General features: G+C 39.6%; 1 protein-coding gene across 2 annotated transcripts in view; it reads left to right on the top strand.

The window, feature by feature from the left end:
* The first annotated feature begins 209 nt into the window (after positions 1-209).
* PAXIP1 (PAX interacting protein 1) overlaps positions 210-26,409 on the top strand; it is a 34,251-nt gene continuing 8,051 nt past the window's right edge. Inside the window, exons 1-15 of one of the 2 annotated variants that reach the window (XM_068673432.1) lie at positions 210-768; positions 4,140-4,274; positions 6,116-6,159; positions 10,620-10,683; positions 11,681-11,794; positions 14,579-15,223; positions 17,820-18,417; positions 19,259-19,353; positions 20,313-20,408; positions 20,755-20,892; positions 22,281-22,402; positions 22,961-23,145; positions 23,347-23,390; positions 25,209-25,276; positions 25,649-25,751. In XM_068673432.1, coding sequence (XP_068529533.1) covers positions 682-768; positions 4,140-4,274; positions 6,116-6,159; positions 10,620-10,683; positions 11,681-11,794; positions 14,579-15,223; positions 17,820-18,417; positions 19,259-19,353; positions 20,313-20,408; positions 20,755-20,892; positions 22,281-22,402; positions 22,961-23,145; positions 23,347-23,390; positions 25,209-25,276; positions 25,649-25,751 — 2,538 coding nt within the window. In that variant the 5' untranslated portion in view covers positions 210-681. Of the gene's footprint in view, positions 769-4,139; positions 4,275-6,115; positions 6,160-10,619; positions 10,684-11,680; positions 11,795-14,578; positions 15,224-17,693; positions 18,418-19,258; positions 19,354-20,312; positions 20,409-20,754; positions 20,893-22,280; positions 22,403-22,960; positions 23,146-23,346; positions 23,391-25,208; positions 25,277-25,648; positions 25,752-26,409 lie in introns of both variants that reach the window. The other variant, XM_068673431.1, reaches the window with a different exon arrangement.

The raw sequence follows: 26,409 nt of genomic DNA, 5'->3' as shown, positions 1-26,409 counted from the left end.
AGTTAGATGTCAGAATACACGTTGTGGGGACTGCCTTTGCACCGAATCCCGTCAGGAAGCGAATCGCGCCCTCAGCGCGGGCAGCCCGCGGCTCCCTCCCCTCAGCCTCCCTGAGGGGCCCGTCACGGTCCTCCCGCGGGGGGCGTGGCCTTGGAGGAGGGGGCGTGGCCTCGGCGTCCCCGGGGGCGTGGCCAGATGGCGGCGCGCTCCCTTCACCCCCCTCCCCCTCCCGCCGCCTGCTCGCTGCTGGGCGGGTCCGGGTATCCCCGCTGCCCGCCTCTGTCGTCGCGGGCGAGTCCATCGCCTTCCGTAACGTGGGGGGGGACAGCCCGGCCCGGATACCGCATCCCGGGACGGTTCGGAGACGGGAGGAGCAGCGGAGGTAGCGGCGGCGGAACGGCGGCGGCCGGCGCCCTGCTGCAGAAGGGGCGGCAGCTCGGGAGGGGGGAGCCGCGCGGACGAACCGGCTGTCCCCTCCCCCCCTCGCCCCCCCTACGTCCCGGCGGGGGATGGTGCGTCCCGCAGCGCGCGCCTTGCTCGCGCGGTTCGGCGGCGGGGGGAGGGGACGCGCCGTGAGGGAGACCCGGGCCCCGCAGGGCTCCTCACGGGGACGGCGCACCGGGGGGGGGTCGGGGGGGTGGCGCCGCCGCCACCACCTCGGCGGTCCCGACGGCCGGCACCATGTCGGCGGACGAGGACGAGCTGAAAGTCCCGGAGGATCTGTTCAAAGACGTCAAGTTCTTCACCGTGGGGGACATCGACCCGAAGGTACCGGCTCCCCCCCCTTTTCCTGTCACCCCCCCCCCCCCGTTTTATGAGGGGGGGGCAGAATGGAACCTTCCAGCCCCCCCCCCCCGCCCCCCCCCCTTTCCCTTTGCGCGGGCTCGGGGCTCGCGCGCCGCACCCTGAGGGGAGGGGGGGGGGGGCGCGCTCCTGCCTCGCCTCAGGGACCGTTAAGGGGGGGGGGGGCGACCGTTAACGGCCGTTCCCGCCGCCGCCACCGCCATGGGAGCCTCGGGCCGGCGGCGCAGGCCCCGTAGCAGCCCTGTGAGGGGAGGAGGGGCGGGCAGAGGGATTTCCTGCGGGAGACGGGGCCGGGGCGGCGGGGGGAGCGGCGGGGACCCCCCCCCCCCGGGGCGCTCCGCACCGCCTGCCCGGCCGCCTCCCGTCAGCGCCCCGCCCGCCTCTTCCCCTTTCCCCTCACACCTCTCCCGCCCTGTGGTGCGAGGCTCCCGGCTCCCCTCGGCCTTGTGGGGTCGGGTTGTGTGGGAAATAAATAAAAAGTTTTCGTGTTTTGGCCGCTCGTGGTGCTTTGGGATCGCGGCGGGGCGGGAAGGGGTTCCACGGGGAAGTTAAAAGGGGTTTCTGCCCTGGGTGCTGTGCTCCAGTCCGTGCTGGGCACCCGGGTCCTGCAGCTCCTGACCTGTTGAGTTGTTTTTTGTCCCCAAAACAACAGGGTTATACCTCAAAAACAGCCCTGCTCTGCACTTAAACAGGAAAAAAACACTAACCTGAAGTCCTCAGACATGAAATATTTGTAAATGTGTCTGAATAACAACTATCTAAAGCTATAGCAACAACATTATCATGTATATATAAAGATGACTGCAAATAACGACGGGGCTCTGGCAGATCAGTTTTTACGTAAATAGCATCCCAAAAGGCACCTCGTTAGGTTTGTGTTGACACAGCGAGGCAGTCAGCAGCACTGCCACGGAGCGAGTAACCAGGCTTTCCTTTCAGCAAGTTTTCACATGTGAAGTTTCATTCCTGTTTCATTCCTTGTAGCACTTAATGTCAGTGCCACGAGGCTCCAACTCGCTCTGATCACGCACACAAAATTCTCACCTATTTGCGGGTGGCTTTTCTGGGTTGCAGGTTGACTGTAGCCTTGGTAATTTTTATAAAAAACTGCAAGTATATTTGAAGTTTTTACTTCATTTTATACCAATGGATGCTAGGTTGGGTTTGAAAAGAGATCTCCTCCTTCATCTTTTGGGGATGGGTGCTCTTTGAGCAGCCTATTTCTAAATGTTTTCTCCAAAAAACAGTTATCTTAAATACTGGAACAGGCCTAGCACAAGCAAGCACTCTGATCAAAACAAATCCAAGAGTAAGAAAGAAAAAACCCAAAGCATAGTATATTCAGGTGAATAACAGCATACCCACTACCTGTTAAAACATACGCAGCAGAAACTAGAAGGGAAACAAAAGTCTGGAATCGTGCCTGGATGTTCTTTGGCAAATGAGGGAGAATTGGGCTGCTGGCACTTGTCTGAGCCCATTCCTCTGGGATGTGCACTTGGCTGTCTTCACCTGACAGAGGCGATAACTAGATGTCAGCTATTAGGATTATTTCTTTTAATAAATGCTTTTCCTGCTTTCCTAAAAGATGTAAAGCCAAACCGTTGAGCTTTGGTCAGACTGGTTAAAATCAATATCAAAGAAAGAGAAAATAACGCCTTGTAGCATGAGGACTTTGAGCAGGGTATTTGGCTTCTGGTTATCTCATTTTATTATTATTATTTTATGCCTGACTTCAAAGATTCAAACTCTTCCTGTTTCTTCTAACTCAAGATTTAGTGGGAGATAAGGAAGAGGGAATTTACATGCCCCAAAAATGGAGATTCTCTGAATGGCTTTAAGCTGGCGTCTGAAGTGCAGGACCATATTGAGGCTTGCCAGCATTTTATTGCCTGGTTACAGCTGCAGGCATGCAAGCACTTACACAGGGAAGATCTTTCAGTACAACTTCACAGTTTTGCCACTACTTCAGCTGAAGAAGTCACGTGCTCTGGGAAGAGTTTTGAAGCTGACATAAGCCACGTTACTAAAAGTCTTTTCTGAACCACTTTAATCATGGGGCACTATCATTCATCACAGTTACGGTGTTTAGACTTAAACCTGATGCTAGCAGAACTTTTTGCATGAGCAACTCTTTGCAGCTTTGATTTGATATTAAAAAATCCTATTTCTGCTTCATTAGTTGCAACTTCTTCCTCATGCTGTCAGGTTGGGATGCACAGCTTTCATTCCAGTCTCCTCTTTTTAGTGTCCCCATAAATATAGACAGGCAAAGGGGATTTGGGGAGAGTTTTGCAGGACAATGAGCTTGTGTCCTCTTCATTGGGAATGTTTTTAAATTTCTACTATATATTCAAGCACTTTATTTTGATTTAATGTTTTCCATTGGACTTGCAGGACCGGTAATAAAGTTTTACCAGTAGTAAAACTACAAATGTCTCAATAATAAAAGGAAAGAGTAATCTTAATTGAAATTTTCAGCTTTGAACTCCAGATTTTTTTTGATCGTTTTTCCCTCTCTTCACCCTCCCAGCCTTCTGTGCTACTTTTATTGTCATACAATTGAGTCCCGTTTAGTATGGGCTGGACTGGACTCATTGCACAGACCTCTACAATTGAGCTGGGAGAATGATAACGTTTAAACCAACACTTTCTGTATTGGCCTTTCAAAAACAGGAACAAGATGTGTTTTGTAAGTGGTAAGAGGTTTTGCATTTTTTGATATTGAAATACCCTTAATCCTCTATCAATTCTTTTCCCAGTGCAGCAGCCCTTTGTTAGAAGTTGCCCCTTCTTAGGACAGTGTTTTTTCTTTTTTTTTTTTTTTTTAATTGCAAATCTTTCTAATATCCATTTTTTTAAATGTGTGTTCACCTTTTTGCTTTTTTTCACCTGTTGCTTCCATAGCTACTGACTTGGTTACTTTTCCTTTCTGTACTTTGCTCAACGTATATTCAAAGGCTTCTGAAGCTAACAACTGGAAAATCAAAGGCAAAGGAGAGGGGATTTCTTACTCTGCCTGACAAAAACTAGATTTTGAAGGAATATGTATTTTTGGAAAAATGTAGAACATCCCAATTTCTATGCAAGCCTAAATTACTTCGGAAAGTAAACCTCCAGCTTCAGTCATTAAAATGCAGCAGTTGCAAACTGTTGGAAATCAAGATTTAAAAGGGATGCATTTGCCTACCACAAAAAGAGTGCTCTCTGCTTGTACAGAACGAGAAAGCTGTACTTGTTCCTCTAGACCACTAAAAAGTCTTCTCTCTTTATTGTTTTTCTTAAATAAAGGTGATAATAATCATTTGCTTCTCCTTTTTCTCTTTTGGGTTTAGGTTATTCAGCTTCTGAAGGCTGGGAAAGCCAAGGAGGTGTCTTACAATGCACTTGCTTCTCATATTATTTCGGAAGACGGGGACAATCCTGAAGTTGGAGAGTCTCGTGAAGTTTTCGATCTTCCAGTGGTAAAGGTGAGTGGCTCAGCCAGAACCTTGGTTAAGTACTGACATAGACACTTTGTTGTAACACAAAGTATTCCTCTCCAGATAATGTCCAAAGGAAATGTATCTTTAACATTTTTTATTCGTGTTTCATGAACTTTTATCCTGAGTTGTAGACATCTGTTACAAGTGGGTCCTCTCCTTTCTCTCTCTCATTACTCTGTATCTGTTATCTCTCCATATTTTGTTTGTTTTACTGTTGTGTGTGTGGTCCATTCCCTGTTTTTTTCTCCTGCCTGGCAGTTCCTCCTTCAGTCTTCTGTGACATCGTGGCCTGTTCAGGTTGACTTTAGAGATGTTTCTGGTGGGAAAGTTTATAGCTTTCTGGCAATGCAAAAAAAAATAAGTTGTAAATATAAATAATTTTTTTTAATGTCTGTTTTTTTTTTTTAACACATAATTGGGAATGTACAGAATGGTTTACTGGATTCTGCTTATGTGTATGGTGTTAATTTTAAACAATAGAAGCGCTTAGAAAAATTACTTTTTCCTCTCTTTGTTTTATATTTTTCTGAAAATTGTTTGGTATTTTGTTTTTCCAGAGAGTTTACAGGCTTCATATTTGAAAATGTGAGCTTGTTGTTTTGCAAGTCACGAATGATTAAAAAAAATCATTATTATTTCTCTGCCAGTACATGGTTTTGGGTTATTGTGTCCATATGGTTGCAGGTGACAGTAGTGAATTCTGATGGCTTGTAGCATGAGAGTTCGTCTGGCAGTGTAGAAGTATGAATTAACAAATTCCCCAAAATTAAGAGTGCTTAGCTAGAGACCTTATGGTTATAGTGTGTGTGCTGATTAATTTTAAGCTGAGCTCCTATTTTTAATATCTACCCCTTAATAAAAGAGGTTTTGTGGCATAATTTCAGTCTTATAAACAAGAAGACTGCAGCCACTCTCGTGGGAAGGGAGGGCATCAGTGTCCTAGCAGTGCCTTCTGCTGTCAAATTCCTTTTACTTAAACAATTTAATTTTCTTTTGGAGCACTTCTAACTAAATTTTCTTTCATTTGCCAAAAAACAAAGACAGCAGGTCTTTCAGTGATGTCACTTAGTTGGACCTGAAAACATCACAGCATGATCTATAACCAAGAAGATTAGACTTATTATCGAGGGAGTGGGAGTTAGAGGCGAAGGTAGCTTGCTACAGAGAGAAAAGGAGGAGAAAAATTTCACTTTTTTTTTTTTTATGAAGTTGAATATTGAATTATTGTTTTTTAATACATTTTTTTTCTAAGGGAGAGAGAATAGCAGGAATTGGGGCACCATAAACATGGTTACCACAATATATGCATGTGTGTGTATATATGTTTATATGTATATATTTGTTTTTTGGAGGAAAAATTATGTCATATTGAATGTGATGTCATTCTTTCCCCCTTTTTACTTCTAAACTGTATGAGACCCCTTTCTGTGTAAGGTTATAGTTCCTCACTCCTTGGTCATGAGTGTAAGGCAGGGGATGTTGGCTGTTTTTTTTTTTGTTATTGTTTTGTTTTTTAGAGCAGGGAGAACTTAAAAAGGAGAGCATATGAATAAATACTGTAAATAGTGTTCAAGGAATTATAGAAGGACAAGAAAACTGTTCCCATATTACTGCATGATCTTTGAGAAGTCTTTCTTAACTTTTACAAATCAATCAGAATGGTTCTTTTGTTAGGCCTTAGTAAACTCTCTGTAAAACACTTACACTCTAAAGCTGAGAGAAGCGATGTAAATTCAAACTAGATGTAGTACAAACTTAGACATGACCTTGTATTTCATTCATGCAGGCAGTTTTTTTTTTAACATTTTACATTTCTTATTTTTCAGCCTTCCTGGGTGACTTTGTCTGTTCGCTGTGGAGCTCTTCTACCGTATCCTTTAAGTTCAAATTTGATAAAGTTTTGTAGGAAATGTGTTAAAATAGGTAGAATCCAGTCATTAAAGACATATGTATGTGCATCTTACATTTTTAAAATGATAGGATGGGTGTTGCCTGCAAGGATCGTAGCATGCTTGGAGCTTCTTTGTTTTACTTTGCTTTTCTTCTCCCTTGGGCTATTTTGGCTTCTTAAAAGGAACTTGCAAGAAAATTGTCATCAAATGGACTCAACCATTTTAGCTGGAAGTTGATAATTAACTGTGAGGATCCGGGAAAAATGCTGGAATGCAGTAAGGGGGCAAATGGTGGTTCTGAGTGGAATGGCCTATTTACTGCCTTTTTGAGAAATGAAACAGAGAAGAAGCACACAATAACTCATATCCATACTCTGTATTATAAATAACACTTTGTTAACAAATAGGGGGAGTATTCCTGTTACTGGAATAGTCTGTCCTTGCCTTTGGCAGACCCTTGTTGTTCATTCTATTCTGGTTAGATTTATGCTTAACTTGTTTGGAGCATATATTCTGGCATATGGGTGGTGTAGTTCGTTTTACCATTTATTATGGTTTCATCTTAGTTTCAGTTTTTCTTTGGATCACAGGAATGATGACTGGCTGTTATAGAAGGAACTCATGCATCTTTTCCCTCAGACCATTCATGATAAGGACTATGGAGATGGAGAAGCTGGAGCAGAGCAGTACGTTCCAGTACAGATACCAGCAGATGATTGCACTGAACAGTGCCAAGCCTAGGGAGGAATGCTCTCAGGCAGGAGATATCATTTCGGAAGGGTAGTGGGTGGTGGTGTCCATAATGGAAAATGAGGTGGTATAACCAAGAATCCAGGTGTATATTCTCTGTATATTCTCTGCATCCCCAAGAGAATTAACCTCAGCGAGTGAGCTGTAGGAAAGGAAAGCATTGAATTAGAAAAAAATATATATTGAGGTCTTTACAGGTTTTTTGATTGATCAGCATGTCAAGTAGGTTTCACCAGTTAGCACGAAACACTTGCCATAGTCATGGGAAATCAGCTGACCTAAGGAGAAGAAAGTATTTTGTAAATGACTTGGCTTCCAAATGGAAAAGATGCACCAAGCATTACATGTAAAAACCCCAATTAGCAGAACTACTGCATTAGAAATAAAGGGATTGTTGTGATGTGATACAGGCTGGTGATTTTTTGTGTTTTGTATTTAGAAATAATAAATACATTTATCAGCCTACCCTTATCAGGATGGGAGCGTACAGTTGTTTATGTCACAGTTCTGTAAGCTCTATTCTCCCTGTTCCTTAAGGCTGTTTTGGGGAGAAAAAAAAAAAAAAGAGAGAGAGAAAAGGAAAGCTTGGAATTAGCTACTTTTTCACACTTGTGTAATTGTTCTTCTTTCCCATAGAGAAGTTGCACAATTAGGAAATAAGTTTTCCATTTGGAACCAGGTGTCTGTAAAAGGGTGTTTTTAAAAGTGCTGATGTTATTATGTACTCAGAAGAGAAAGGAACAGATAAAAACTACGGAGCGATGCAGTCCATAACCAAATTGTAGCAGTAAATGTGGGAATGTAGCCCTGAATGGCTGTTGCTTAGGAAGTTTTATTGTGGTTATATATGAATGGCCAAAGGAAAAGCCCACGTCTCAGCCATATCATGTTCTTGGGGTGCATGGAAGGAGAGGGGTATGCACACCTGTCAGCAATAAATGCGTACTTGCACGTTTGCCTTTATTTCTGGCCCTTCATGTCTTTAGAACCTGGTGGTTTGGGATTATATCCAGAGCCTTATAGTGCTCAGTAAAATGGGCTGTTAAGTCTTAACATTGTTCTGTTTCAGTCTCTTTATGGCTTCTAACGCGGTGGCATCCGGCCTTTCATTAGGGTTTTAGGTACTGCAATAATGGAAAAAAATGGAGTAGTTATTTTTGTTAGCTTTTTTCTGGTTGATGGCTTTTGGGCTCTGTTTTGGCAGAGCTTTGAGGTTCTGCACTTTAGTCTTCTGTTTGTGTTTTAATTCGAAGTTATACTCAGAATAGTGAATTTACTGAAGAAGCAAGTCCTAGAAATATCTTTTGTCAATTAAGTATGTGGATGCAGCAAGAGCAAAGACTTTGTTTGCATACCAATTTCAGTGCTTACTTCCTTGGCATTTGTCTATGTTGAAATAGTTAATATAGGATAAAAGCCCAGTAATTTTGTCTGTCCCTTATAAATACATTTTAACATTCCACCCTAAAAGTTATTTTCACCAGGGGGGACTTGAGAAAGCAGAGTGCACTGTTCACTGTGAAGTGCTGTCAGCAAAATCTGGCTAAACTGCTGTTGAAGGGAAGTAACAGAAAAACTAATCTGGAAACAGACTTACTGGAGGAGAAGAAATTGCAGTCTTGTATGTGAAAACTTCAGTCATAATACCATAAAGAGGGCAGCAAAAGCACAAGTGAGGAAGGCTTATTCTTCCCTGGTCTTTACAGATGAAAGGAGCGTGGCGATCAGAGCATTTCTGGCTGTTACTGAGGGAAAAAATGAAGTGAGCTTTGTTGCATTCACTCTGTTTTGTTTTCCAGATCCACTTGGAACATTGTTTTGCTGCTTCTGACTATTCTAAGATGGTGCATTTAATTCCTGCTTTTAATGGACCTCTTACAAGTTAGGTACTGAGTTGTTGCTGCTCTAAGTGCTAGCAGCAGGTGCTAAGGCAAGGGGTGGGCAACCGTGCACTGCTGAAAGCTGCAGTGCTGAAACTGCCTGAGATGAAATACTGAGCTACATGGTGAACCTCAGGGTGTTCTATGGACTTCTTGGGGTATTCTGGATAATCGCAGTAATCTGTTGATGTGTTCTGGGCTTTGTTGTCAGCTTTCTGTGTAGATCTCAAAGTTTAACTATTGCTGGTGCACCTGTTGACAGCATAGGGAGGGTAATTTTGTTTGCCTAGTCTCAGTATGCAGTTGCACCGTAACATGATGCATGTCTGTTTCTGTAGTTGTTTTTTTCTGAGGAATTAGGGGTTTTTCTTAAACACATAACAACATGGAAGTGTGGAAGAAGCAGAAAGGTCACAGAAGTCAGCTGGTCCATCTGTCTTTTCCACGTCACTTCTGTCAAACCACTCTTTCTTCTATTTCACAAGGCCCCCATAACAGAAACTTATTTCATATTCTTCCCCATTCACCTTCCAGTGCCTCACTGTTGTATTCCTAGAGTTTAGCCTCAATACCTTGCTGCTGTCTAACCCTGTTTTGCTTTATTTGAGACACCAGAGAATTCTCTTTTCATTCGGTAGCCTTTTATGGAGTTGGAGATGTTGTCTTAACTACTTAAGCCCATCAATTCTGTTTTTTTCAGTTTCTCTCATAAGTCATGTTTACTAGGTCTGTAGAAAAAATATTCTCATTGCTCTTTTCACATACTGCTTCATTTGTACATCTCTTTCAAGCATCTGAAAACAAACATGCATTGCTGTCAGAGATCTTGTTGAGTGTTGAAAGTATGGTGGAAAACTTCACATTAATTTCAGGCTGTGTTTCTGCTTTTACATCCCAGTGTGATTTTTTTTTTTTCAGTTTGTGATTCACAGTAGCTCCTAGATTGTTTTTTTTTTTTCCCCTTTGAATCTGTTGCTTGGCCAACTTTCTATCCAGTGTTATACCTTGGTAGGAAAAAAATTAGCTGCAGATTTGATATTTTCTTTTAGTGACCTGCCTGCTAGTATTCTCAGATAATCTCTCTAAAACTTAACAGGTGTTCAACCTTAAATTTTACAGTTGTTTTCTGGAATTTCTTGTGTACCATGTTCATTCTATTTTGTCCGTTGCTGACTATAACAAAACTTTCTTCCCTGGATTCTTCTGTACTTCTGCGTTTGGAAGATAAGCACTGACTGATAACAGAAGGAAGCTATTGATAAAGGATTGACTCCTAAACTTTACTTAGAATCAGAGAATCATTCAGGTTAGAAAAGACCTCCAAGATCATCAGGTCCAACCGTTAACCTATACTACCATGTCCCCAAGCTCTACATCTACAGGTATTTTGAAGCCCTCCAGGGATGGTGACTCAACCACTTCCCTGGGCAGCCTGTTCCAATACTTCACAGACCTTTCAGTGACAAAATTTTTCCTATTATCCCACCTAAACCCCAACCTACTTTCTGTGTTCAGCATCCTGGGATAGGTGAAGATGTTCTAGGAAGAGAAAAGTTTGTAATGTTAACCAAAATTGGTCATAATGGCTTAGGTGTCCTGATCTACTTCATACTTTTTATTTATTTTTTTTCCTGTTACGTAGAACTTGAATTGTAAATAAAACACATGCTTTTAAAAATAAAAGGTTTTGAATGGTCAAATACTTGATAATACCATAGAGGTACTATGCACAATAGTTAATTTTCTTCCAGTATCCCTCAGGAAACTTCTCTTTAGCTTATTTTGCATCCTTGACACCTGCTTTTCAGCGTAAATGGCTTCTCTCCAGAATCATGTCAGGTCTTTTTTGGAGTCACTGCATGTCTCTCTCAGGTAAGAAGTGAACCATACATAGTTCAGTCTACCCCAGAGTACGAACTGTGTGATGCTTTGTTTTTCTGAGGACAGTTTTTCTGTTGTGACTTTTTTTTCCTTGTGTGTTAGGTGAATTATCACCTAAAACAGCTTTCCACTGGAAAATAGTTTTTTTTTCCACTGAAAATGAAGACTCAAACTCAATTGAAATTTGAATCAACAATATATCTTGAATTTATTTATCACCAGCAGCATGGTGATTCTAAGATGAAGAGTACAGTAGAGTATGAAATCTTTGCTCCTTGTTTTTAGTTTCTGTATTAACAATATTCAGTGAATGTGCTGTTCCTGCTTACGCACTGAAAAATTAACAGGGGTGTCAGTGAGTAAAATAAGTGGAAATTGCTTCAGTGGTTTGTGTTTGTTCACGGTTCTGTAGATCTGGGAGTAGTCTGATCTGTGTGTGTGTGTGTGCAGATGGACAGGATCAGGACCTAGGTGCCAGTGGTGTGTATGTGTGCTTTATACCTCTTAAATTATTCTGTAATGCTGTGATTAAATCTGAACGTTAATGGCTTAAACGCACGTGGCTTTCTTGGCAGGGCTGAACACGAGTTGTTAGAAATAACAACACTTGATGTGTTTACGTAGGCTATTAATTTGGTCTGCTTGTTAAAATTCTATTGAATGAATCTAAACAGGTTGCCTAAGGTAATGAATAAATCTTGTTTGCTTGATCATTAACTTCTTCCTGTGAAAGGTGATGTCCTAGTGTTGAGTTTTACAGAAGTGAAGGGCATTTGCCTCTCTATGCAGGTTAAAATGATTGTTCAATGTCTTTTTGTCGTCCTTGTCACCCTTTTTTTCCTGTAACTTTCACGTTAATTCGGTACTTGGAGGTGCTGGGTAATGTATTAGCCAGATTTCCAAGTGCAATGTCAGGAATTGTACTAAAATTCTTGGAGTGGAGGCAGCTTGTTCACAGAAGTAAGAGACCTATTTACTTTCCTCTTAGGTTTCATCTGAAGACCGAAACACGCTGTGGGCTTTGATTACTTTTTATGGAGGGAATTGCCAGCTGAACCTAAATAAGAAGTGTACTCATTTGATTGTGCCTGAGCCGAAAGGGGTAAGAGTTTATTATGTGTATGGTTCTTCCTGGTGTAGCCCTCATTTTCCTTTGAATAATCAAAAATGTTCCTTCTCTGTGAAGTTAAGATCCTTAAGTTTGTTTGTTAGACTTGAACAGTTAAATTCACCACAATTATGCATTGCAGCTAATCAGTTGGTATTTATTTTCTGCATGGCTTTAAGCCTCATTAATTCAAAAGATGTCCAATTTCAGGTTGTTATTTGTATGTCTGGTTGAATAAAGCGTGTTTTTTATTCTGTTTGTCCTAAACTAATTTGACATACCATAATCATGAATGATTGTGGTTTGTTTATCTGTAGCTAGAATCAGGGAAGAAAAATGAAAGCAACATAATTTAAAAATTGAGTGAAATGCCTTAGATGTTACATGGGGAAGGGAATTAAAGATAACTCCCAAGTCCCTCAACACTTCCCTCTTAAAGAGAGATAGTAGGATAAACGTGCACAGCATTCTTGCACAAGTTCTGATTGATAAAGTAGTCACACTTCAAAACACTCGCTTTTAGGAAATCAAATGTTGCTGTCTTTCTACAAACAGAGAAACTGAATCAGAAAGCTGAGGTAGGTGGCTGAAGGCAGCACTGAGCCTCTAAGAACAGGCTTCTGTACTGTATTGGCTCAGGTTATAATAGTACTAAAACTTCCTGTTGTGTTCAGATAGTCAACTTCCTGAAGAAGAAATACATTTGCAATTGGATTAGTCTGTTTTTACCACTTAAATTTAAGCTCACTTAAATATAAGCTCACTTAACAAAAATTTGCTTGGATTTTTCTGGTTAATGCAGTGGATGCAGCGAGTTTTTGGTTTTGCTTTGTATTTTCTTTTTTGTCCTTTAATAGCACGAGAGCATTTTCAATTGTTTGACCGAGTAGCTCTAAGATCTACATAATGCCTCCCTAGATTGATATGTAAAACGTTGTCAAGTTTCCAATATTATTTCATGCAAACTTAATGTGTTACTGTTTCGCCAACAACCCTTCTAGTATTTCTAAGCTAATGTAAACCATCTAATATTAAGATAGAGAAAAACATATGGCTAGTGGGATGTCATTAAACTCATGTGTGGAATATGTAGGAAAGTGCTTTAGAATAAATCTTGGGCTGGTATTGGGAGAAGAGAAAGTTGCCTGTACAGTGAAGGCATGCTTTTCATTGCTTGTTTCATTTAAAACTTTAAATAAGAACTTATTTATTTTTAATTCCGTGATTTTTTGTCTGTAGAAGCTAAAGGGATGTACTGAACCATCCTGGTTGTCGTCTCTGCCACAACAAAATGTAATGCTTGATTGAAGAGCTTTGCTAACTAAGATGCAATTTTAATAGGCAATAGTATGATTTAAGGCAACACTTCTTCAATGTATAAGCTTTTTAGAACAAAGGGTACTGTCTTAAGTTTGCCACTTGAATGGAAGAAAACACAATAGTATTTAATGTCTTTAGGATGAAATAAATATCTTGTTTAATTTCCATAATCATTGAACAGGGACAGATTTATAGGATGATTACTTAAAATGCATCTGTGCCTGCTGTTCCGACATAATACTACAAAGGAACCTGCAGCAGTTTGTAATGAGAAGAGTTTTGACACTAGTGAAAACTGAAATGATTGCTTTGACTAAACGCAAGATGATAAAACAAGATTCTTAATAATTCTCGCCACAAAAAAAAGAATGAAAATTCATATCTGCAAATAAACTTGGTTTCGTCTGTAATCTCTTTATTGTGTATGAATGACAGTTTCATTGTAGGAAATAACTCCAGAGAATCATTAAATGAAATTAATTTCCTCTGAATGCTCTGGTTGTTAATTTATATTGTCTGACATACAAAGAAAATCCCAGCTCAATCGCTCTCAAATATTGGATCCTGAAATTAGTTTCAAATCTTATGCTGAAAGTTTTTTCACTGTTTTGATATTTGTGAGGAGTTTGTATCAAAGAAGACATTAGAATAAATGAAACATTCAACCTGTGTGTACTTCTGCTCAGTTAGGAAAGGAAATAGTGAAGTTCCCCTATTTCTACATATCATTAAGTGGTGAAATGGTAATGGGGAAGGGAGGGATAAAATTTTCTACCTTGTCAATATCATAACCTCTCAGTGAAATGGATTTAGCTAATATGAAATGTAACTTTCATGTTGAGGGCAACATTAGGGTTTGCAACTTCTGGGAAGGTGTATGGGAAGTACCCTGCTGTTTTCTGCTATATATTCCTGCTGAAATTCATTCTTTCAGCGATCATCTCTTAAATATTCATCTCTGCTTTATTGTGAAATTCCCATTTTCCCTGAATGCTTTTTCATGATGTTTTATACTTCAGTGGAGCAAGCATGAGTGTATTTAGCCTCACCTTAATGTCTACTTTGAGAGCAGCTGCATCTGAGAATTTACTGTGACACTCCTGCTGGTGTTCTGAAAACTTTCTCAAGACCAAATATCTTTTTGAATCCTAAGTTTTAGAAGAATTTGAGTAATGGTGTTTTGGAAGCGAAGACTCTGTCTTCTGCATTTGTGTCTTCTGAGTCCATTGTATGGTAAATGTGGATCTTTTTTGTTTAAATCAATTTGAACCTGTGGTGCCAGTAGCGTGGTCTGTCCTGCTGGTTCTGGAAGAGAGCAATTTGTCATTGAACAGTCTTTTGTGATCTGTTTGTCCATGCTCTAGTCAAGCCCCTCCAAAAGCTAGAGTGCTGTGTTTTTTGTTTGTTCTTTGTTTTTGTCTTTAAATTGAATGTTTTCATCTTTTTTCTTTTCCCCAGGAGAAATACGAATGTGCTTGTAAACATGATGTCATTAAAATTGTGACACCTGACTGGGTACTGGATTCTGTAGCTGATAAGTCTCGAAAAGAAGAGACTCCGTATCATCCTCGCTTAATTATATACGAGGAGGAAGAAGAGGAGGAGGAGGAAGAGGAGGAAGAAGCAGAAAATGAAGAGCAAGATTCTCAAAATGAAGCCAGTACTGATGAAAAATTATCCAGCCCAGCATCTTCTCGAGAAGGGTCACCTTTGGGTGATCAAGTTTTCTCACCAAAATCTACTACTGCTGATAAGGCAAAAGGGGAACTGATGTTTGATGATTCTTCAGATTCTTCTCCGGAAAAGCAAGAGAGGAATTTGAATTGGACGCCAGCTGAAGTTCCCCAGGCATCCACAGCAAAGCGTAGGTTGCCTCAAGGGAAAGACTCCGGGTTAATTAATTTATGTGCCAATGTCCCGCCAGTGCCAGGGAATATCTTGCCTCCGGATATGAGAGGCAATTTGATGGCTTCGGTCCAAGGTGCCCAAAGTTCTGATCGACAAGAAATGATGGCTGCGTGGAGCCCGGCGGTGCGGACGTTAAGGAATATTACTAATAGTGCTGATATTCAGCAGATTAATAGACCGTCAAATGTAGCACATGTAAGTGTTGGATTTTTCATTTATAAGATTGGACTTTTTATTAGGAACTAATGTGTCCGAGAATTTAAGTTTCCTTTTATTGTCCTCTGAATGTGCAAAGGATTAAAAGTTTTCTGCATTACTTAGATGTAGCCAAATTGGTAACCTCCTAATAATAAGTGACTTCATTCCTAGCAGGTTCACAGAAGTAATGCATGTGGAAAAAATGTTAAGAGTAAAGCCATGTTTCACTGTAGCTTGGTTTAGAGTTTCGTGGTATTTCGGTATTGATTTCTTTATAAGAGGGGGAAAAATGATTAATTTAAAGTAATTTGGCTAGTGCAGAAAACCTGATTACATAGCCTTCAAGCTTTATACTCAGTGCAAGGAATTATTAGTGGTATAAACACACCTAACTGTAAAGTGGATTGTGCTCCCAGAAGGGTCAGTTTTATCCTGTTCTGTTCAGCTGGGCATCATTAAGTTGTGGTACAGCATAGTCAGGACTGTGATGCAGAAGTCTGAACTTAAAACTTTTTATGCCAGCTATAGTTGACATAATTGTAGCTTTTATATTGAATTTATTTTTAGCAGAGACTAAAAATCAAGAGTGTGCACTGACATAACTTGCAGCATTAAAATCCTAAGAGGTTTACGGGAAGGGAGTGTGTGTGAGAGAAGTAGGTGCTGGTAAATGTTAGACACAACTTTTGTTTAGATAATTACACTGGGGCATTTATTTGGATGTTCACCTGAAGGTAAAACCTTCAAAGGTGCTTGTACTCAGTACAAGCTTACAGCAAGTACTCTAAAGAAACACAAAAAGCAGAGTCAGTTGGATTTCTTGGTTCTTTGTTTCCTATATCAAAAGGAAATGCTGGCTTCCTTTTGAAACTGAGTCTTAGGTTCCTCTTCTTAGTGCCTTGAACTGTTGAAAGACTGAAACTTTGGGGTAAGGAATGAGCAGAATAGCCAAAACCCTGACTGGCTGGCCAGTGCTTTCATGCCTAAACGTCACATCACCCACAACCTAGTTGTTGCACTATAAAATCCTCTTTAGTGGCCTTGTATGGAAGTATTTTTGCATAAGTACTATTTATAGAGGTGCAAGGCAGTTGATGCAGGTGCTTTGGTTAGGCTTGGTTCTCTGGACTCAGAGAAGGGACTGACGGTAGTGTACAAGGACTGTTTTCAAGCACCCTATCCAGCTGCTGTGTGAGTTGCAGTGCTAGCTCCAGCATTTGGAGCTTTGCATCTCACAGCTGTGGATCTACCTCCTGGAGGGAGAAATGCTACTTCCACAGTTTTTTCTTTTAACTTCTCTCTGGCTGGGTTAAGCTGCATTTTGGATCCTGCTTGGGTACCGGTCCTGGGTGGGTTCTGTGTCTTACTGTACAGTTTTTGAAAGTTGAACCAGAAATCTCTAGTGAATGGCAAAGTCTGCAGTAATAAGGCGTTTGCAGCTGCAGAGATACTTTGTGAATATAGCCCTAGGATACTTCTGAAAGTTTTATCCCATTGTTTTGAAGTACCTGTCCTGAAATTCCTGTAATTTTGACTTTTGGGACGCACAACAACAATCTCTCCTAATACTGAGCCACAGGGACGTTCTTTGTGTCTGTTAATTTTTCATTATTGAATGTTTATACTCTGTTTATACTTAAGATCAATGATGGGTGATGCGTTGGTAATCATGGCTGTAATGTATGCTGTACCAACAACATCAGAGTTGCATAAATGCAACCTGAGATGTTTGGAAGTGCACTGTAAGAACTTGAGTGACCTCCGATGAAGATTTGAGGGACATCTGATGTGAGGAGGATACAGATAGTTAGCGTTGGGTCTTAGTGTCCACTCTGTGAATTATACACCAAAAAATGAAATGAAATTCCAGGTTACTTCAGCACTGAGCATAAACAAAAGCTATTCTTCTCAAAAACTTAGTGCTGAGCTGTATGTTGGGATTCAGTTCTAAAAATGGGACTGTATATCCCTGGATTAGGTCAAGAGAATGAAAAGTTGAATTCAGCTCCCATATTTTAAACAGTACTAATTAATGGAGGCGTTATTAGCAATATTTAAGTGAAAGAAAACAAGGCTGCGGAACTAAACTTTGAAGTTAGTGTGCCAGCAGGGATGTAAAATGAGTATGGCAGTTGATTGAGTTGATTGATACAATTACTGATGCAGTGTTAACAGTCATGATGCTATTTGAACGAATTACCAAGAATACAGGGATGGGTTTAAGTCTTAAATTTGTTAAAATGTGTATTGCATTTAATTAGACATGTAGCTCAATGCTTTTCTGTGTGCACGTCCTGTCTTTTCACTTTGAAAAAGCTATTAGCACTTGAGGATTTGCATTGAGCTCAGCAAATATTTAAGCATAAGTTTCTTTTCTTTTAAGAGAGAGATTTTCCCAGTAGTTGTTTAAATATTTTTAAAACTGAATGACAACAAAAAGATTACAAAACTAATCTTTGTTTTCTAGATATTACAATCACTTTCAGCACCTACAAAAAGTTTAGAACAACAAGTAAATCATAGCCAACAGGGACATCCAAACGCGGTGCTGTTTAGCCAAGTGAAACTAACACCAGAGACACATTTGTTACAGCAGACACATCAAGCACAGCAGCAACAGCACCATCCTCTTTTACATCTTCAACCTCAGCAACTTATGCAGCTACAACAGCAGCAGCAGCAGCAACCCCAGATCTCCCAGCAGTCCTTCCAGCAGCAACAGACTCACCAGTTTCCGCAGCAGCAGCAGCAGGTTCATCAGCAGCATCAGTTTGCACAGCAGCAGCTTCAGTTTCCGCAGCAGCAGTTGCATGCCCAGCAGCAGCTCCACCGTCCTCAACAGCAGCTCCAGTTCCAACAGCAGCATGCTTTGCAACAGCAACTTCATCAGCTGCAGCAGCAGCAGCTCCAGCAGCAACAGTTGCAGCAGCTACAGCAACAGAACCTCCAGCAACAACAGCTGCAGCATCAGCAGCAGCAAATGCAGCAGCAGCAATTGCAGCAGCAGCACCTACAGAGGTTACACCAACAGCATCAGCAACAGCAAATGCAGAACCAGGCAGCACAACACTTAACTCAGACATCTCAAGCACTACAGCACCAGGTTGCAACCCAGCAGCAGCAACACCACCAGCAGCAACAGACACAACTGCAACAGCAGCCGCTCTTTGGGCATGATCCTGCAGTAGAAAGTTAGTAATACTGCCTCTGATCCTGGAGAAAATCTCTAATGACATGGCAGGATTTGGGTTAGAACATCAAAAAGTAGTGCTGTGTTTACAGTATGTTATTGGAGGACTTCAAAACTCCATTCATAGCTCAGGACCTGTTTAACTAAGTTTTATGCTGACAGGTGTAAGCTATAAATAAGGTGTCCAGAAATCTGAAAAGCATGAGAGCACTGAAAACCTTTTCTTTTCAAATGTATGCTTTATGCTACTAGCATATAAGTTATGCTGTGGAAATGTTAGTCTCTGCATGGCATAGTTTTGTGTTTGTTTTTTTTATTTTCCTCTTTGAAAGAAAGAAAAGGGTAGGCTTTAAGAGGGGATAACAACTGTAAAGGTAGGTTAAATTCTGGAAATAATAGTAAATTAATGAGGAGGGTTCAGTATCAGATAGCGATTGTCATAGTTGACTTTGAATTCTGCTCATTCTAGTAGAACTGAAAGCTTTTTGACTATTTTGACTATTCCTAGATGATCTATGTAAAGGAGCGTGTGTCCTGTGATTTCCTTTGGTGTCCCTTTCTCCTACCCCTTTACCCAGCTCTTCCTCCAGCAAAACAAAAGCAAATAACAAAAAAAGACCCCAGGTTCCCCACAAATAGTGGGCCAAACTGTGCCTTTAGACATCGCTGTCAGCTTCGAGATTTTGGATCCCGTTTTCTCCAAGAAAAAGCTAGCTTCAAAATTAAATGTGCTTTATAATTTGGTAATAGTGAAGATGAGTGTAGTGAATATGTTTTGAAATGAACCTTTCAGAGCTTTAAGTTTTTAATTTTCTTCTCCTTTATGTGCCAAACTATTCCAGTTCCAGAAGAATATTTCCTGCTGGGCTGTGTCTTTGCGATTGCTGATTACCCAGAACAGATGTCTGATAAACAGCTGCTAGCGACCTGGAAACGGGTAAGATTCTGCTGTATTTCCAAAAAACGATGATAACCTTACTCTCACAGTAACTAAATCCTAAAAGGAACAATTGGAAGTATTGTTCACTTTTCTTTAGGTATCATTTTGTTTAATGTTTATATTATGACTAGGGAAAAAAAGAAACGTTACTCAACTAAGGCTGACTAGAAAAAGTAGTAAATGCTTCAGACATGCAGCCAGGTTGAATTAGGTCTTTAGCCAGAACATTAACTAAAAAAGCTGTAACATTAAGTGTTTCCCAACTATTTATGCTTTTAATTAGGCAACAGTAGTACAGCAAATGTAATACAGCATTGCTTTCTATCTTTAACTTAATTGTATTAAAAGACTGTTTTTTGCATAGAATTTTGGCGTTTAGTAGGCTGTGAGGTATCCACCTGAGTGAATAAGATGAAGGAATAGAGTGTTTCTATTTTTTGCCAACTTCTATTTTTCAGAAAAATCTGATTGTATCCTTTCCTAAATGAGAGGACTTTGATGTTCTTCAGAAACTTCTGATGGATTTTATAGTTGAATTTTCCCAACAATTTTGCATAATCAAGTAAGCTGTTGACATTTTTAACAGCACTTGTGTTTATTGCTGAGATAGAATTGAATGGTTTATGAGAAATTGTTTAATAGTTATACTGCAAAAATAAAAAACAAGGTTATTTTTGTTTACATATCTTTATTTTTTTTTTCTTGCATCTTAAAAAGTTACACTTTTTGTGGTTCAATGAAAAGGTGCATACTTAATTTTGTTTTCTTCTTTTTTTTTTTTTTTTTCCCCAAAAATTCTTAAGCTACATAACAAACCTTTTTTTTTGGGGGGGTAACTCTTCAGTGAAATGGTACAGTCTCCTAAACAGTAGACGTTGATTTCAGACTGTTTGTTTCTTAGGGTAGCTTTATAATTGTTATATATATTAGAAGCTTTAATTTGGTTCTCCTACCAGATCATTCAAGCACATGGTGGGACAGTGGACCCTACACTTACAAGCAGATGCACACATCTTCTCTGTGAAAGCCAAGTCAGTAACATGTATGCTCAGGTAAGCAAACCGGTAATGTATTCATGCATGCTTTCATTGCCTTACTGGAAAGGTAAGGGTTTTTTTCTGCAATACTCCATGCTTTGATTATAAAATGTTTTTTTTCCACTATGTGCTTTTAAAATCATTTGTAGTTTACAGTACAAGAGACTTTCATAATACATGTTTCATAATTCATGTAGTAGATTTATCCCAGAGAACACTAAGGAAGATGCTGTCAGAAACAGGATCATGAAAATGTTGAGGAGGAGCAAACAATCATTAAAACAGAAGCTCTGTATTCTAGAAAGTCTAAAATAAAATAAAGATGTTTTTCTGTTTTAAAAATCTGTGCATGTCTTCATAGGCTTTAAGAGAAAGGAAGAGGTGCATAACGGCACATTGGCTGAACTCAATCTTGAAGAAGAAGAAAATGGTACCACCTCATCGAGCCCTTCACTTCCCAGTGGCATTTCCACCAGGAGGAAAGCCATGCTCTCAACATGTAAGGAAAAAACTTATTTCTAAAGAATGTTTGTTTCTTTACATGAGCAATATTAAAACATAGCTGGAAAGTACTTACCCAAAGCAAAATGCATATTTCTTTTGTCAACTGAAGAAGAGCTTCTCTTAATCTTAAAGCCCTGTGTTGGTATGGGGCATACTACCAGGCGGTTCAGAGTGCTTTGCAAGTCTTGCTGAATTCTGAGAGGTAAATATTAAAACGTGAGTTTGGTTATTATTCTCTTAAAGAAACCGAGGTAAAAATGAGTACTCAAGACATGAGTTATCTATAACAATATGATGGGAATCCAAGCCTTTTATTTCTTAAAAGCACATCTAATATTTTATACTTATTTACACTAACACAATATCTTGAGGGTTTTTTTGAGTATTTTTTTTATTTTTCTCAGTCAATACCTACCAAAGTTTGGACCAGATGATCTTAGAGGCCTTTTCCAACCGAAATGATTTTATGAAATACCAGAGAAGGAACCTTGTTCTGTTAGTCAGAAAAAAGGAGGTCACAGTTCCAGTAATCTGTGTTTTGGCATGTAATGAGGAGAGCTGGGAAAGTGGAAAGCTGTGGGGTGAAAAAATAAACTTGAAGCTGAATGAGACGTGTCTTGATTGAAATACAATGCAACATAAAACAAGATGCCAAACTATGTCTTGGCACTGGATCTTTGTCTTGAGTGCAGGCGTAACAGATGACACCCTTAGTATCAGCCTTTTCTTAAAGACATGAAAAGAAACAGGGTTGGTGAAAATAGACTGTAACAGTATGCATGTGAACACAGTGGTTAACGTAGTTTATTATTAACAACAAAATCACAGTTGTTGTTTTTTAAATAAAAGGAAAGAACAGGAAATTGAAAACTTTGTGAGACTGAGGATAAGAAAGGAAGATAATAGAATTACCATTTTGCTACCTGTGATCAGCTGGTACAGTTTATTCAGCTTCATAGCAGGTTAGAGCAGAGCACTTTTTAAAAATTTAAATTTTTAAAAGGAGAGTAGGGGAAGTAAGTGTAAACATTTGCAACAATATAAACAGCAGCAGAAGAAAGGTTAAAGATGTATGAGAAGAAAACTAGATGGGAGCTTTTTCATAGTAAGACTTTGTAAATAGCAAAAAGTTGACCAGCAGAATGAAAATAGTTGTGACTTGGGAAGAATCAGTGCCAGAAATGTGTAATTTAAATATAAACAAACCAGTCTCTGTAGTTTGCATATCCTATAAGCCATGTTATGTATCCTACAGTGCCTGTGTACCATAGCTAAGATGCTCTCTGTTTCATAGTCATGTAAAAAAGTTTGTAAGAGAAAAAAACAGGAGCACTTAGTAAATGCTATCTACTTTCAGTTATACCTATGTCTTTCTTTTTGTAGATAATCTCTGTGACAGGATTTGTTGATAGTGACAGAGATGACCTCAAACTAATGGCCTACCTAGCAGGTGCTAAGTACACGGGCTATCTGTGCCGCAGCAACACAGTTCTCATCTGCAAAGAGTAAGTGGTTTATCTCTACGGTGCTCACGTTCTCAGCTGCCTGTTGCCACTTAGTGTGTTTCTCAATGTGGAGTGCTCGTTACATCTCATTAAGAATGTTTAATCATTTTTGCGATTTGACAGCATTAAACTTTATGATGTTGTTTATTGAGCTAAATTACTGCACACTTATGTCTTAAATTTGGCCTACTGAAGACAGGCAAAAGAGAAGTCATTGCTTGTTTCACTCTTTGAGATTATTTTGTAAGTGATGCTGACTGCTGTATCATCTGTAAAATCTCTTGGGGTGGGGAAGGAATAATTGTTTTAAAATGTTGGGGGAGGGAAAATTGAATTAAATCCAGGTCTAATCTGATTCCATTTGGACTCAAGTTTTACCTGAATTGACTTTGCTTGTGCTAGCACAGAGAGCAAAAGTTTTTTCTGAGTATTTTATTTCTCTATCACAGTTAGCAACAATTAGACCAACACAGAAATACTGGTGTTTAAAGTTTCGTAGTATAAATGCTATTTTACCTGTTTTATCAAATAATTTTTTCCTCATCTCTGAATATTAAGACCCAGTGGCTTGAAGTATGAGAAAGCCAAAGAGTGGAGAATACCCTGTGTAAATGCACAATGGCTCTGTGACATCCTGCTAGGAAACTTTGAAGCTTTACGGCAGATACAGCACAGCCGCTATACAGTATTCAGTCTTCAAGATCCACTTTCTCCTAGTCAACATCTAGTTCTCAACCTTCTGGGTAAGAATTCCAGTCCCTAAATCCTGTGTTCTGTAGCACATATGTAGCACATATGTAGCACATATGTAGCACATATGTAGCACATATGTAGCACATATGTAGCACATATGTAGCACATATGTTTAATCAATAGAAGCGTGTGTGTTCTGTTGTAAATAATTCTGCAGTGGTTTCACTTCTGTTGTATTCTTCACTTCCTAGATTCTTGGAGAGTTCCACTGAAGGTATCACCAGAACTTCTAATGGTATGTTGAATTCTGTACAGCTGTTTTTGTCAGATTACTGCTTAGTGTTTCTAATGGTTGAGCACGTGTGCCATATGGTGTGCACAACATACCAGAGGGGATACACACAGACCATCCATGTGCTTCAGGCTAATGTTCTATAAATCTGAGAAATAATATTTTACAGAACTAATAAACTGCATGATATTATATCAAGTTTCTTCGGATTGTGCGTCACTCTTTGATTTTAAAGAAACAGACCATGTAATGTTTTTAAGGTATAAAGCACTCAAAATCAGAAATAAGTTTGTTAGAATCTTGGCTACAATTTTAAATAGAATAGGTAACACAACTTAAGGGTTGAGAGTACTTTGTACTTCACCTCAGTCCATTTGTATACTCTTCAGAAAACAAAAGCTTAATAAATCTCATAACTTAATGTTCAGATCCAATTTAGAAGTATTAGTACAATGTAATTGTTTAATAATGCAGCTTCAGAAGTAGCAATCCCTTACCATGACCTGAAGTTCAAAATGATCTTCTTTCTATAGACCCCTGTGAAATTGTCATAGTCTCTTAGGTAGCTTTTTTAAAACAAAATAACAACAAAAAGTTTTGTGAGAGTCATATTTCCTTGAAGAAGGATGCATTGTATTAGTGGTCCACAAATACTTGAAGAGATTTTGTATGTACTATTATTAGTAGTATTTAAAATAGCTTTTTCACTAGCTCATTTTTGGATTTGTTACCTCCAGCCCTTGAGCTTACAGTGTTTGAGCTCATCTTAAAATTGGGCAATCTGCATTTTTACTGTGGTCCAGTCAGACCAGTGATGGTCTGTTTTTTTTGTTTACACAGCAAACGCAGAGAACTAAGGCATCAGAAAGCTTAATTTAAGTACCTCCCGTTCAATATTTACTATATAGGAACCTTTCTTTTCCATGTGTATTTAGAATTTTGTAATTTAGATTGGAAGAGACCTCTGAAGTTAATATTGTCCAGCTTCCTACGGGGCACCTACATACGAACCAGGTGATTTGGTAACAGAAAACACTGGGCATGTGAAAGGGTCAGATGAGGTACTTCACTGCCTTCTACAGCAGACAGTTCTTTCCATCCTGAGATTTAAAGTTTGGGGTCCTCATGTGAGGACATCTGTCCGTCAGATGGTGTTGATGCAATTTACTTTTGGCATTTTCATATTGTAGTTGGAACATCTGTCAAGAAGAAAGTGCTTGAGCTTTTCTTGCCAGCTGCTTTTACTAGTGATTGTCTAGCATAAGACTACAGGTTTCTGAGAGTGGGGAGCAAACCCCCATGGGGGACTGAGCTAGTACAGAGGGAGGAAGGAGTGTCTATGCAGCAAATACCCGAGCATCCACTGGAGCTTCTGTTTCTGTAAATAGGGAACTTGAGGTTTTAAAATACAGGTGCTGCTATTTTCTGTTGATAGAAAACATTTCTGTTGATATGTAAGTTCCTGGAAGACTACTGTAGCCTTCATGTATTTAACAAATACACAGGGTTTTCAGTCTCATTTATTTATTTGGTTTTTCAAATAATGGTAATCAGCTTTATTTAAAAGGGGGAAAAATGTTTGGCATTCAGTTAAATGGTTGTATAACTTTGTGGAGAAGCTTTGGTTAGTGCTCAGCTTTGCTATTGAGTCAGCTGTGTAAGCAGTCACTGCACCAGTACACATTTGGCAGTACATCCTTCTCATTTGTGTATTTTTCAAAGTATAGTCTTAGAACATTGGTGCACAGTTGTCCTGCTTTAAAGTCAAAATAGGGTTCTAGGCTCAATTCAGATGTAAACATGTAGATGCTCTAATTTCAGGGTGTGAGGTTGCCTTTGAAACCAAAGCAAAATGAACCCAGTCTTCAGCCATCTTCCAAAAGAGCACGGTAAGAACAGTCAGTGCCAACAGTCCTTAATTTACCTTCCCACAGAACTGTCAGCTGCACATCAGCCTGGTTCCATCCTGTACCCTGCTAATTGCAGTAACTAGCAAGATTTTTTGCATATTGCCAGCTACTCAAGTGGCAGGAATAGAAGAATGAGAATGGAGTAGTAAGAGAACACGGAGAGAACAGAATTGGGAGAAAATGTTCTGTTCTCAGCATAACAGTTTTTCATCCAGAAGACTGATCCTGCCTAATTCTCATTCATCTGAGCATTTTTATTGCTAAAAGTTGCAGAGAGTGAGTTTATCTGTTTTTAAAAAAATGACTTCTGGCCCAAACTTCACATTCTGCTGTATTTCACATATCTTGTAGGATTGAAGACCTACCGCCACCTACTAAAAAGCTCACCCCAGAATTGACACCGATGGTACTCTTCACAGGATTTGAGCCTATGCAAGTTCAACAGTACATCAAGGTGACTTTTTTTTTTCACTTAACCTCATGTGAACTACATGGATTTTTTTTTATTTTTTATTTTATTTTTTCATGGACATTGAGTTCTTACAAAGTAAGACTTGATTAGCCTGTATCTAATAGGATGGATAAAAACCTACACTTACTGGGGCTGAGATCAGTCATTTATGTGGACTGAGTTTTATTTGATAACTGTTCTGCTGTAGTGTACTTCCTGTTTCTCTGCTACTGTTCTTTGTTCCGTAAGATGGTTTTAAAAGGCAAAGAGGCCCCTTACACATTTTTTTTTTTTTAATAAGTGAACTTCATGGCCAAATTTAGGTGAGGAAAGTAGTGATTGTTGTGCTGGGTAAGACTCAAGCTGCTTCAAGTGTTATTTATTATCTGTTGTTATCTGTGATGCCAAATGTTTTGAAGGAAGTTGATGACAAAGCTTATGGCAGGCATGAGATAATGCATTCCCAGGGAGATTCTGTTCCCTAATAAATCTCTCCCAGAACTTACCTCTAAATAATTTATAACATTCTTTTAACGATATAAAAATCCAGTCATTCCTTGAACCTTAATAAGTGCTAAATATTTGGTCAAAAAGAAGAAATTCTCATTTATTTGTCGCATATCGGCTGAGGTTTGTGGCACACTGTTACTGTCCGTTTTTT

This window comes from Anas acuta, chromosome 2 (genome assembly GCF_963932015.1).
Source record: "Anas acuta chromosome 2, bAnaAcu1.1, whole genome shotgun sequence".
NCBI lineage: Eukaryota > Metazoa > Chordata > Aves > Anseriformes > Anatidae > Anas > Anas acuta.
The sequence above is the reverse complement of the archived record's forward strand: the minus strand, read 5'-3'. Positions and strand labels throughout refer to the sequence as shown.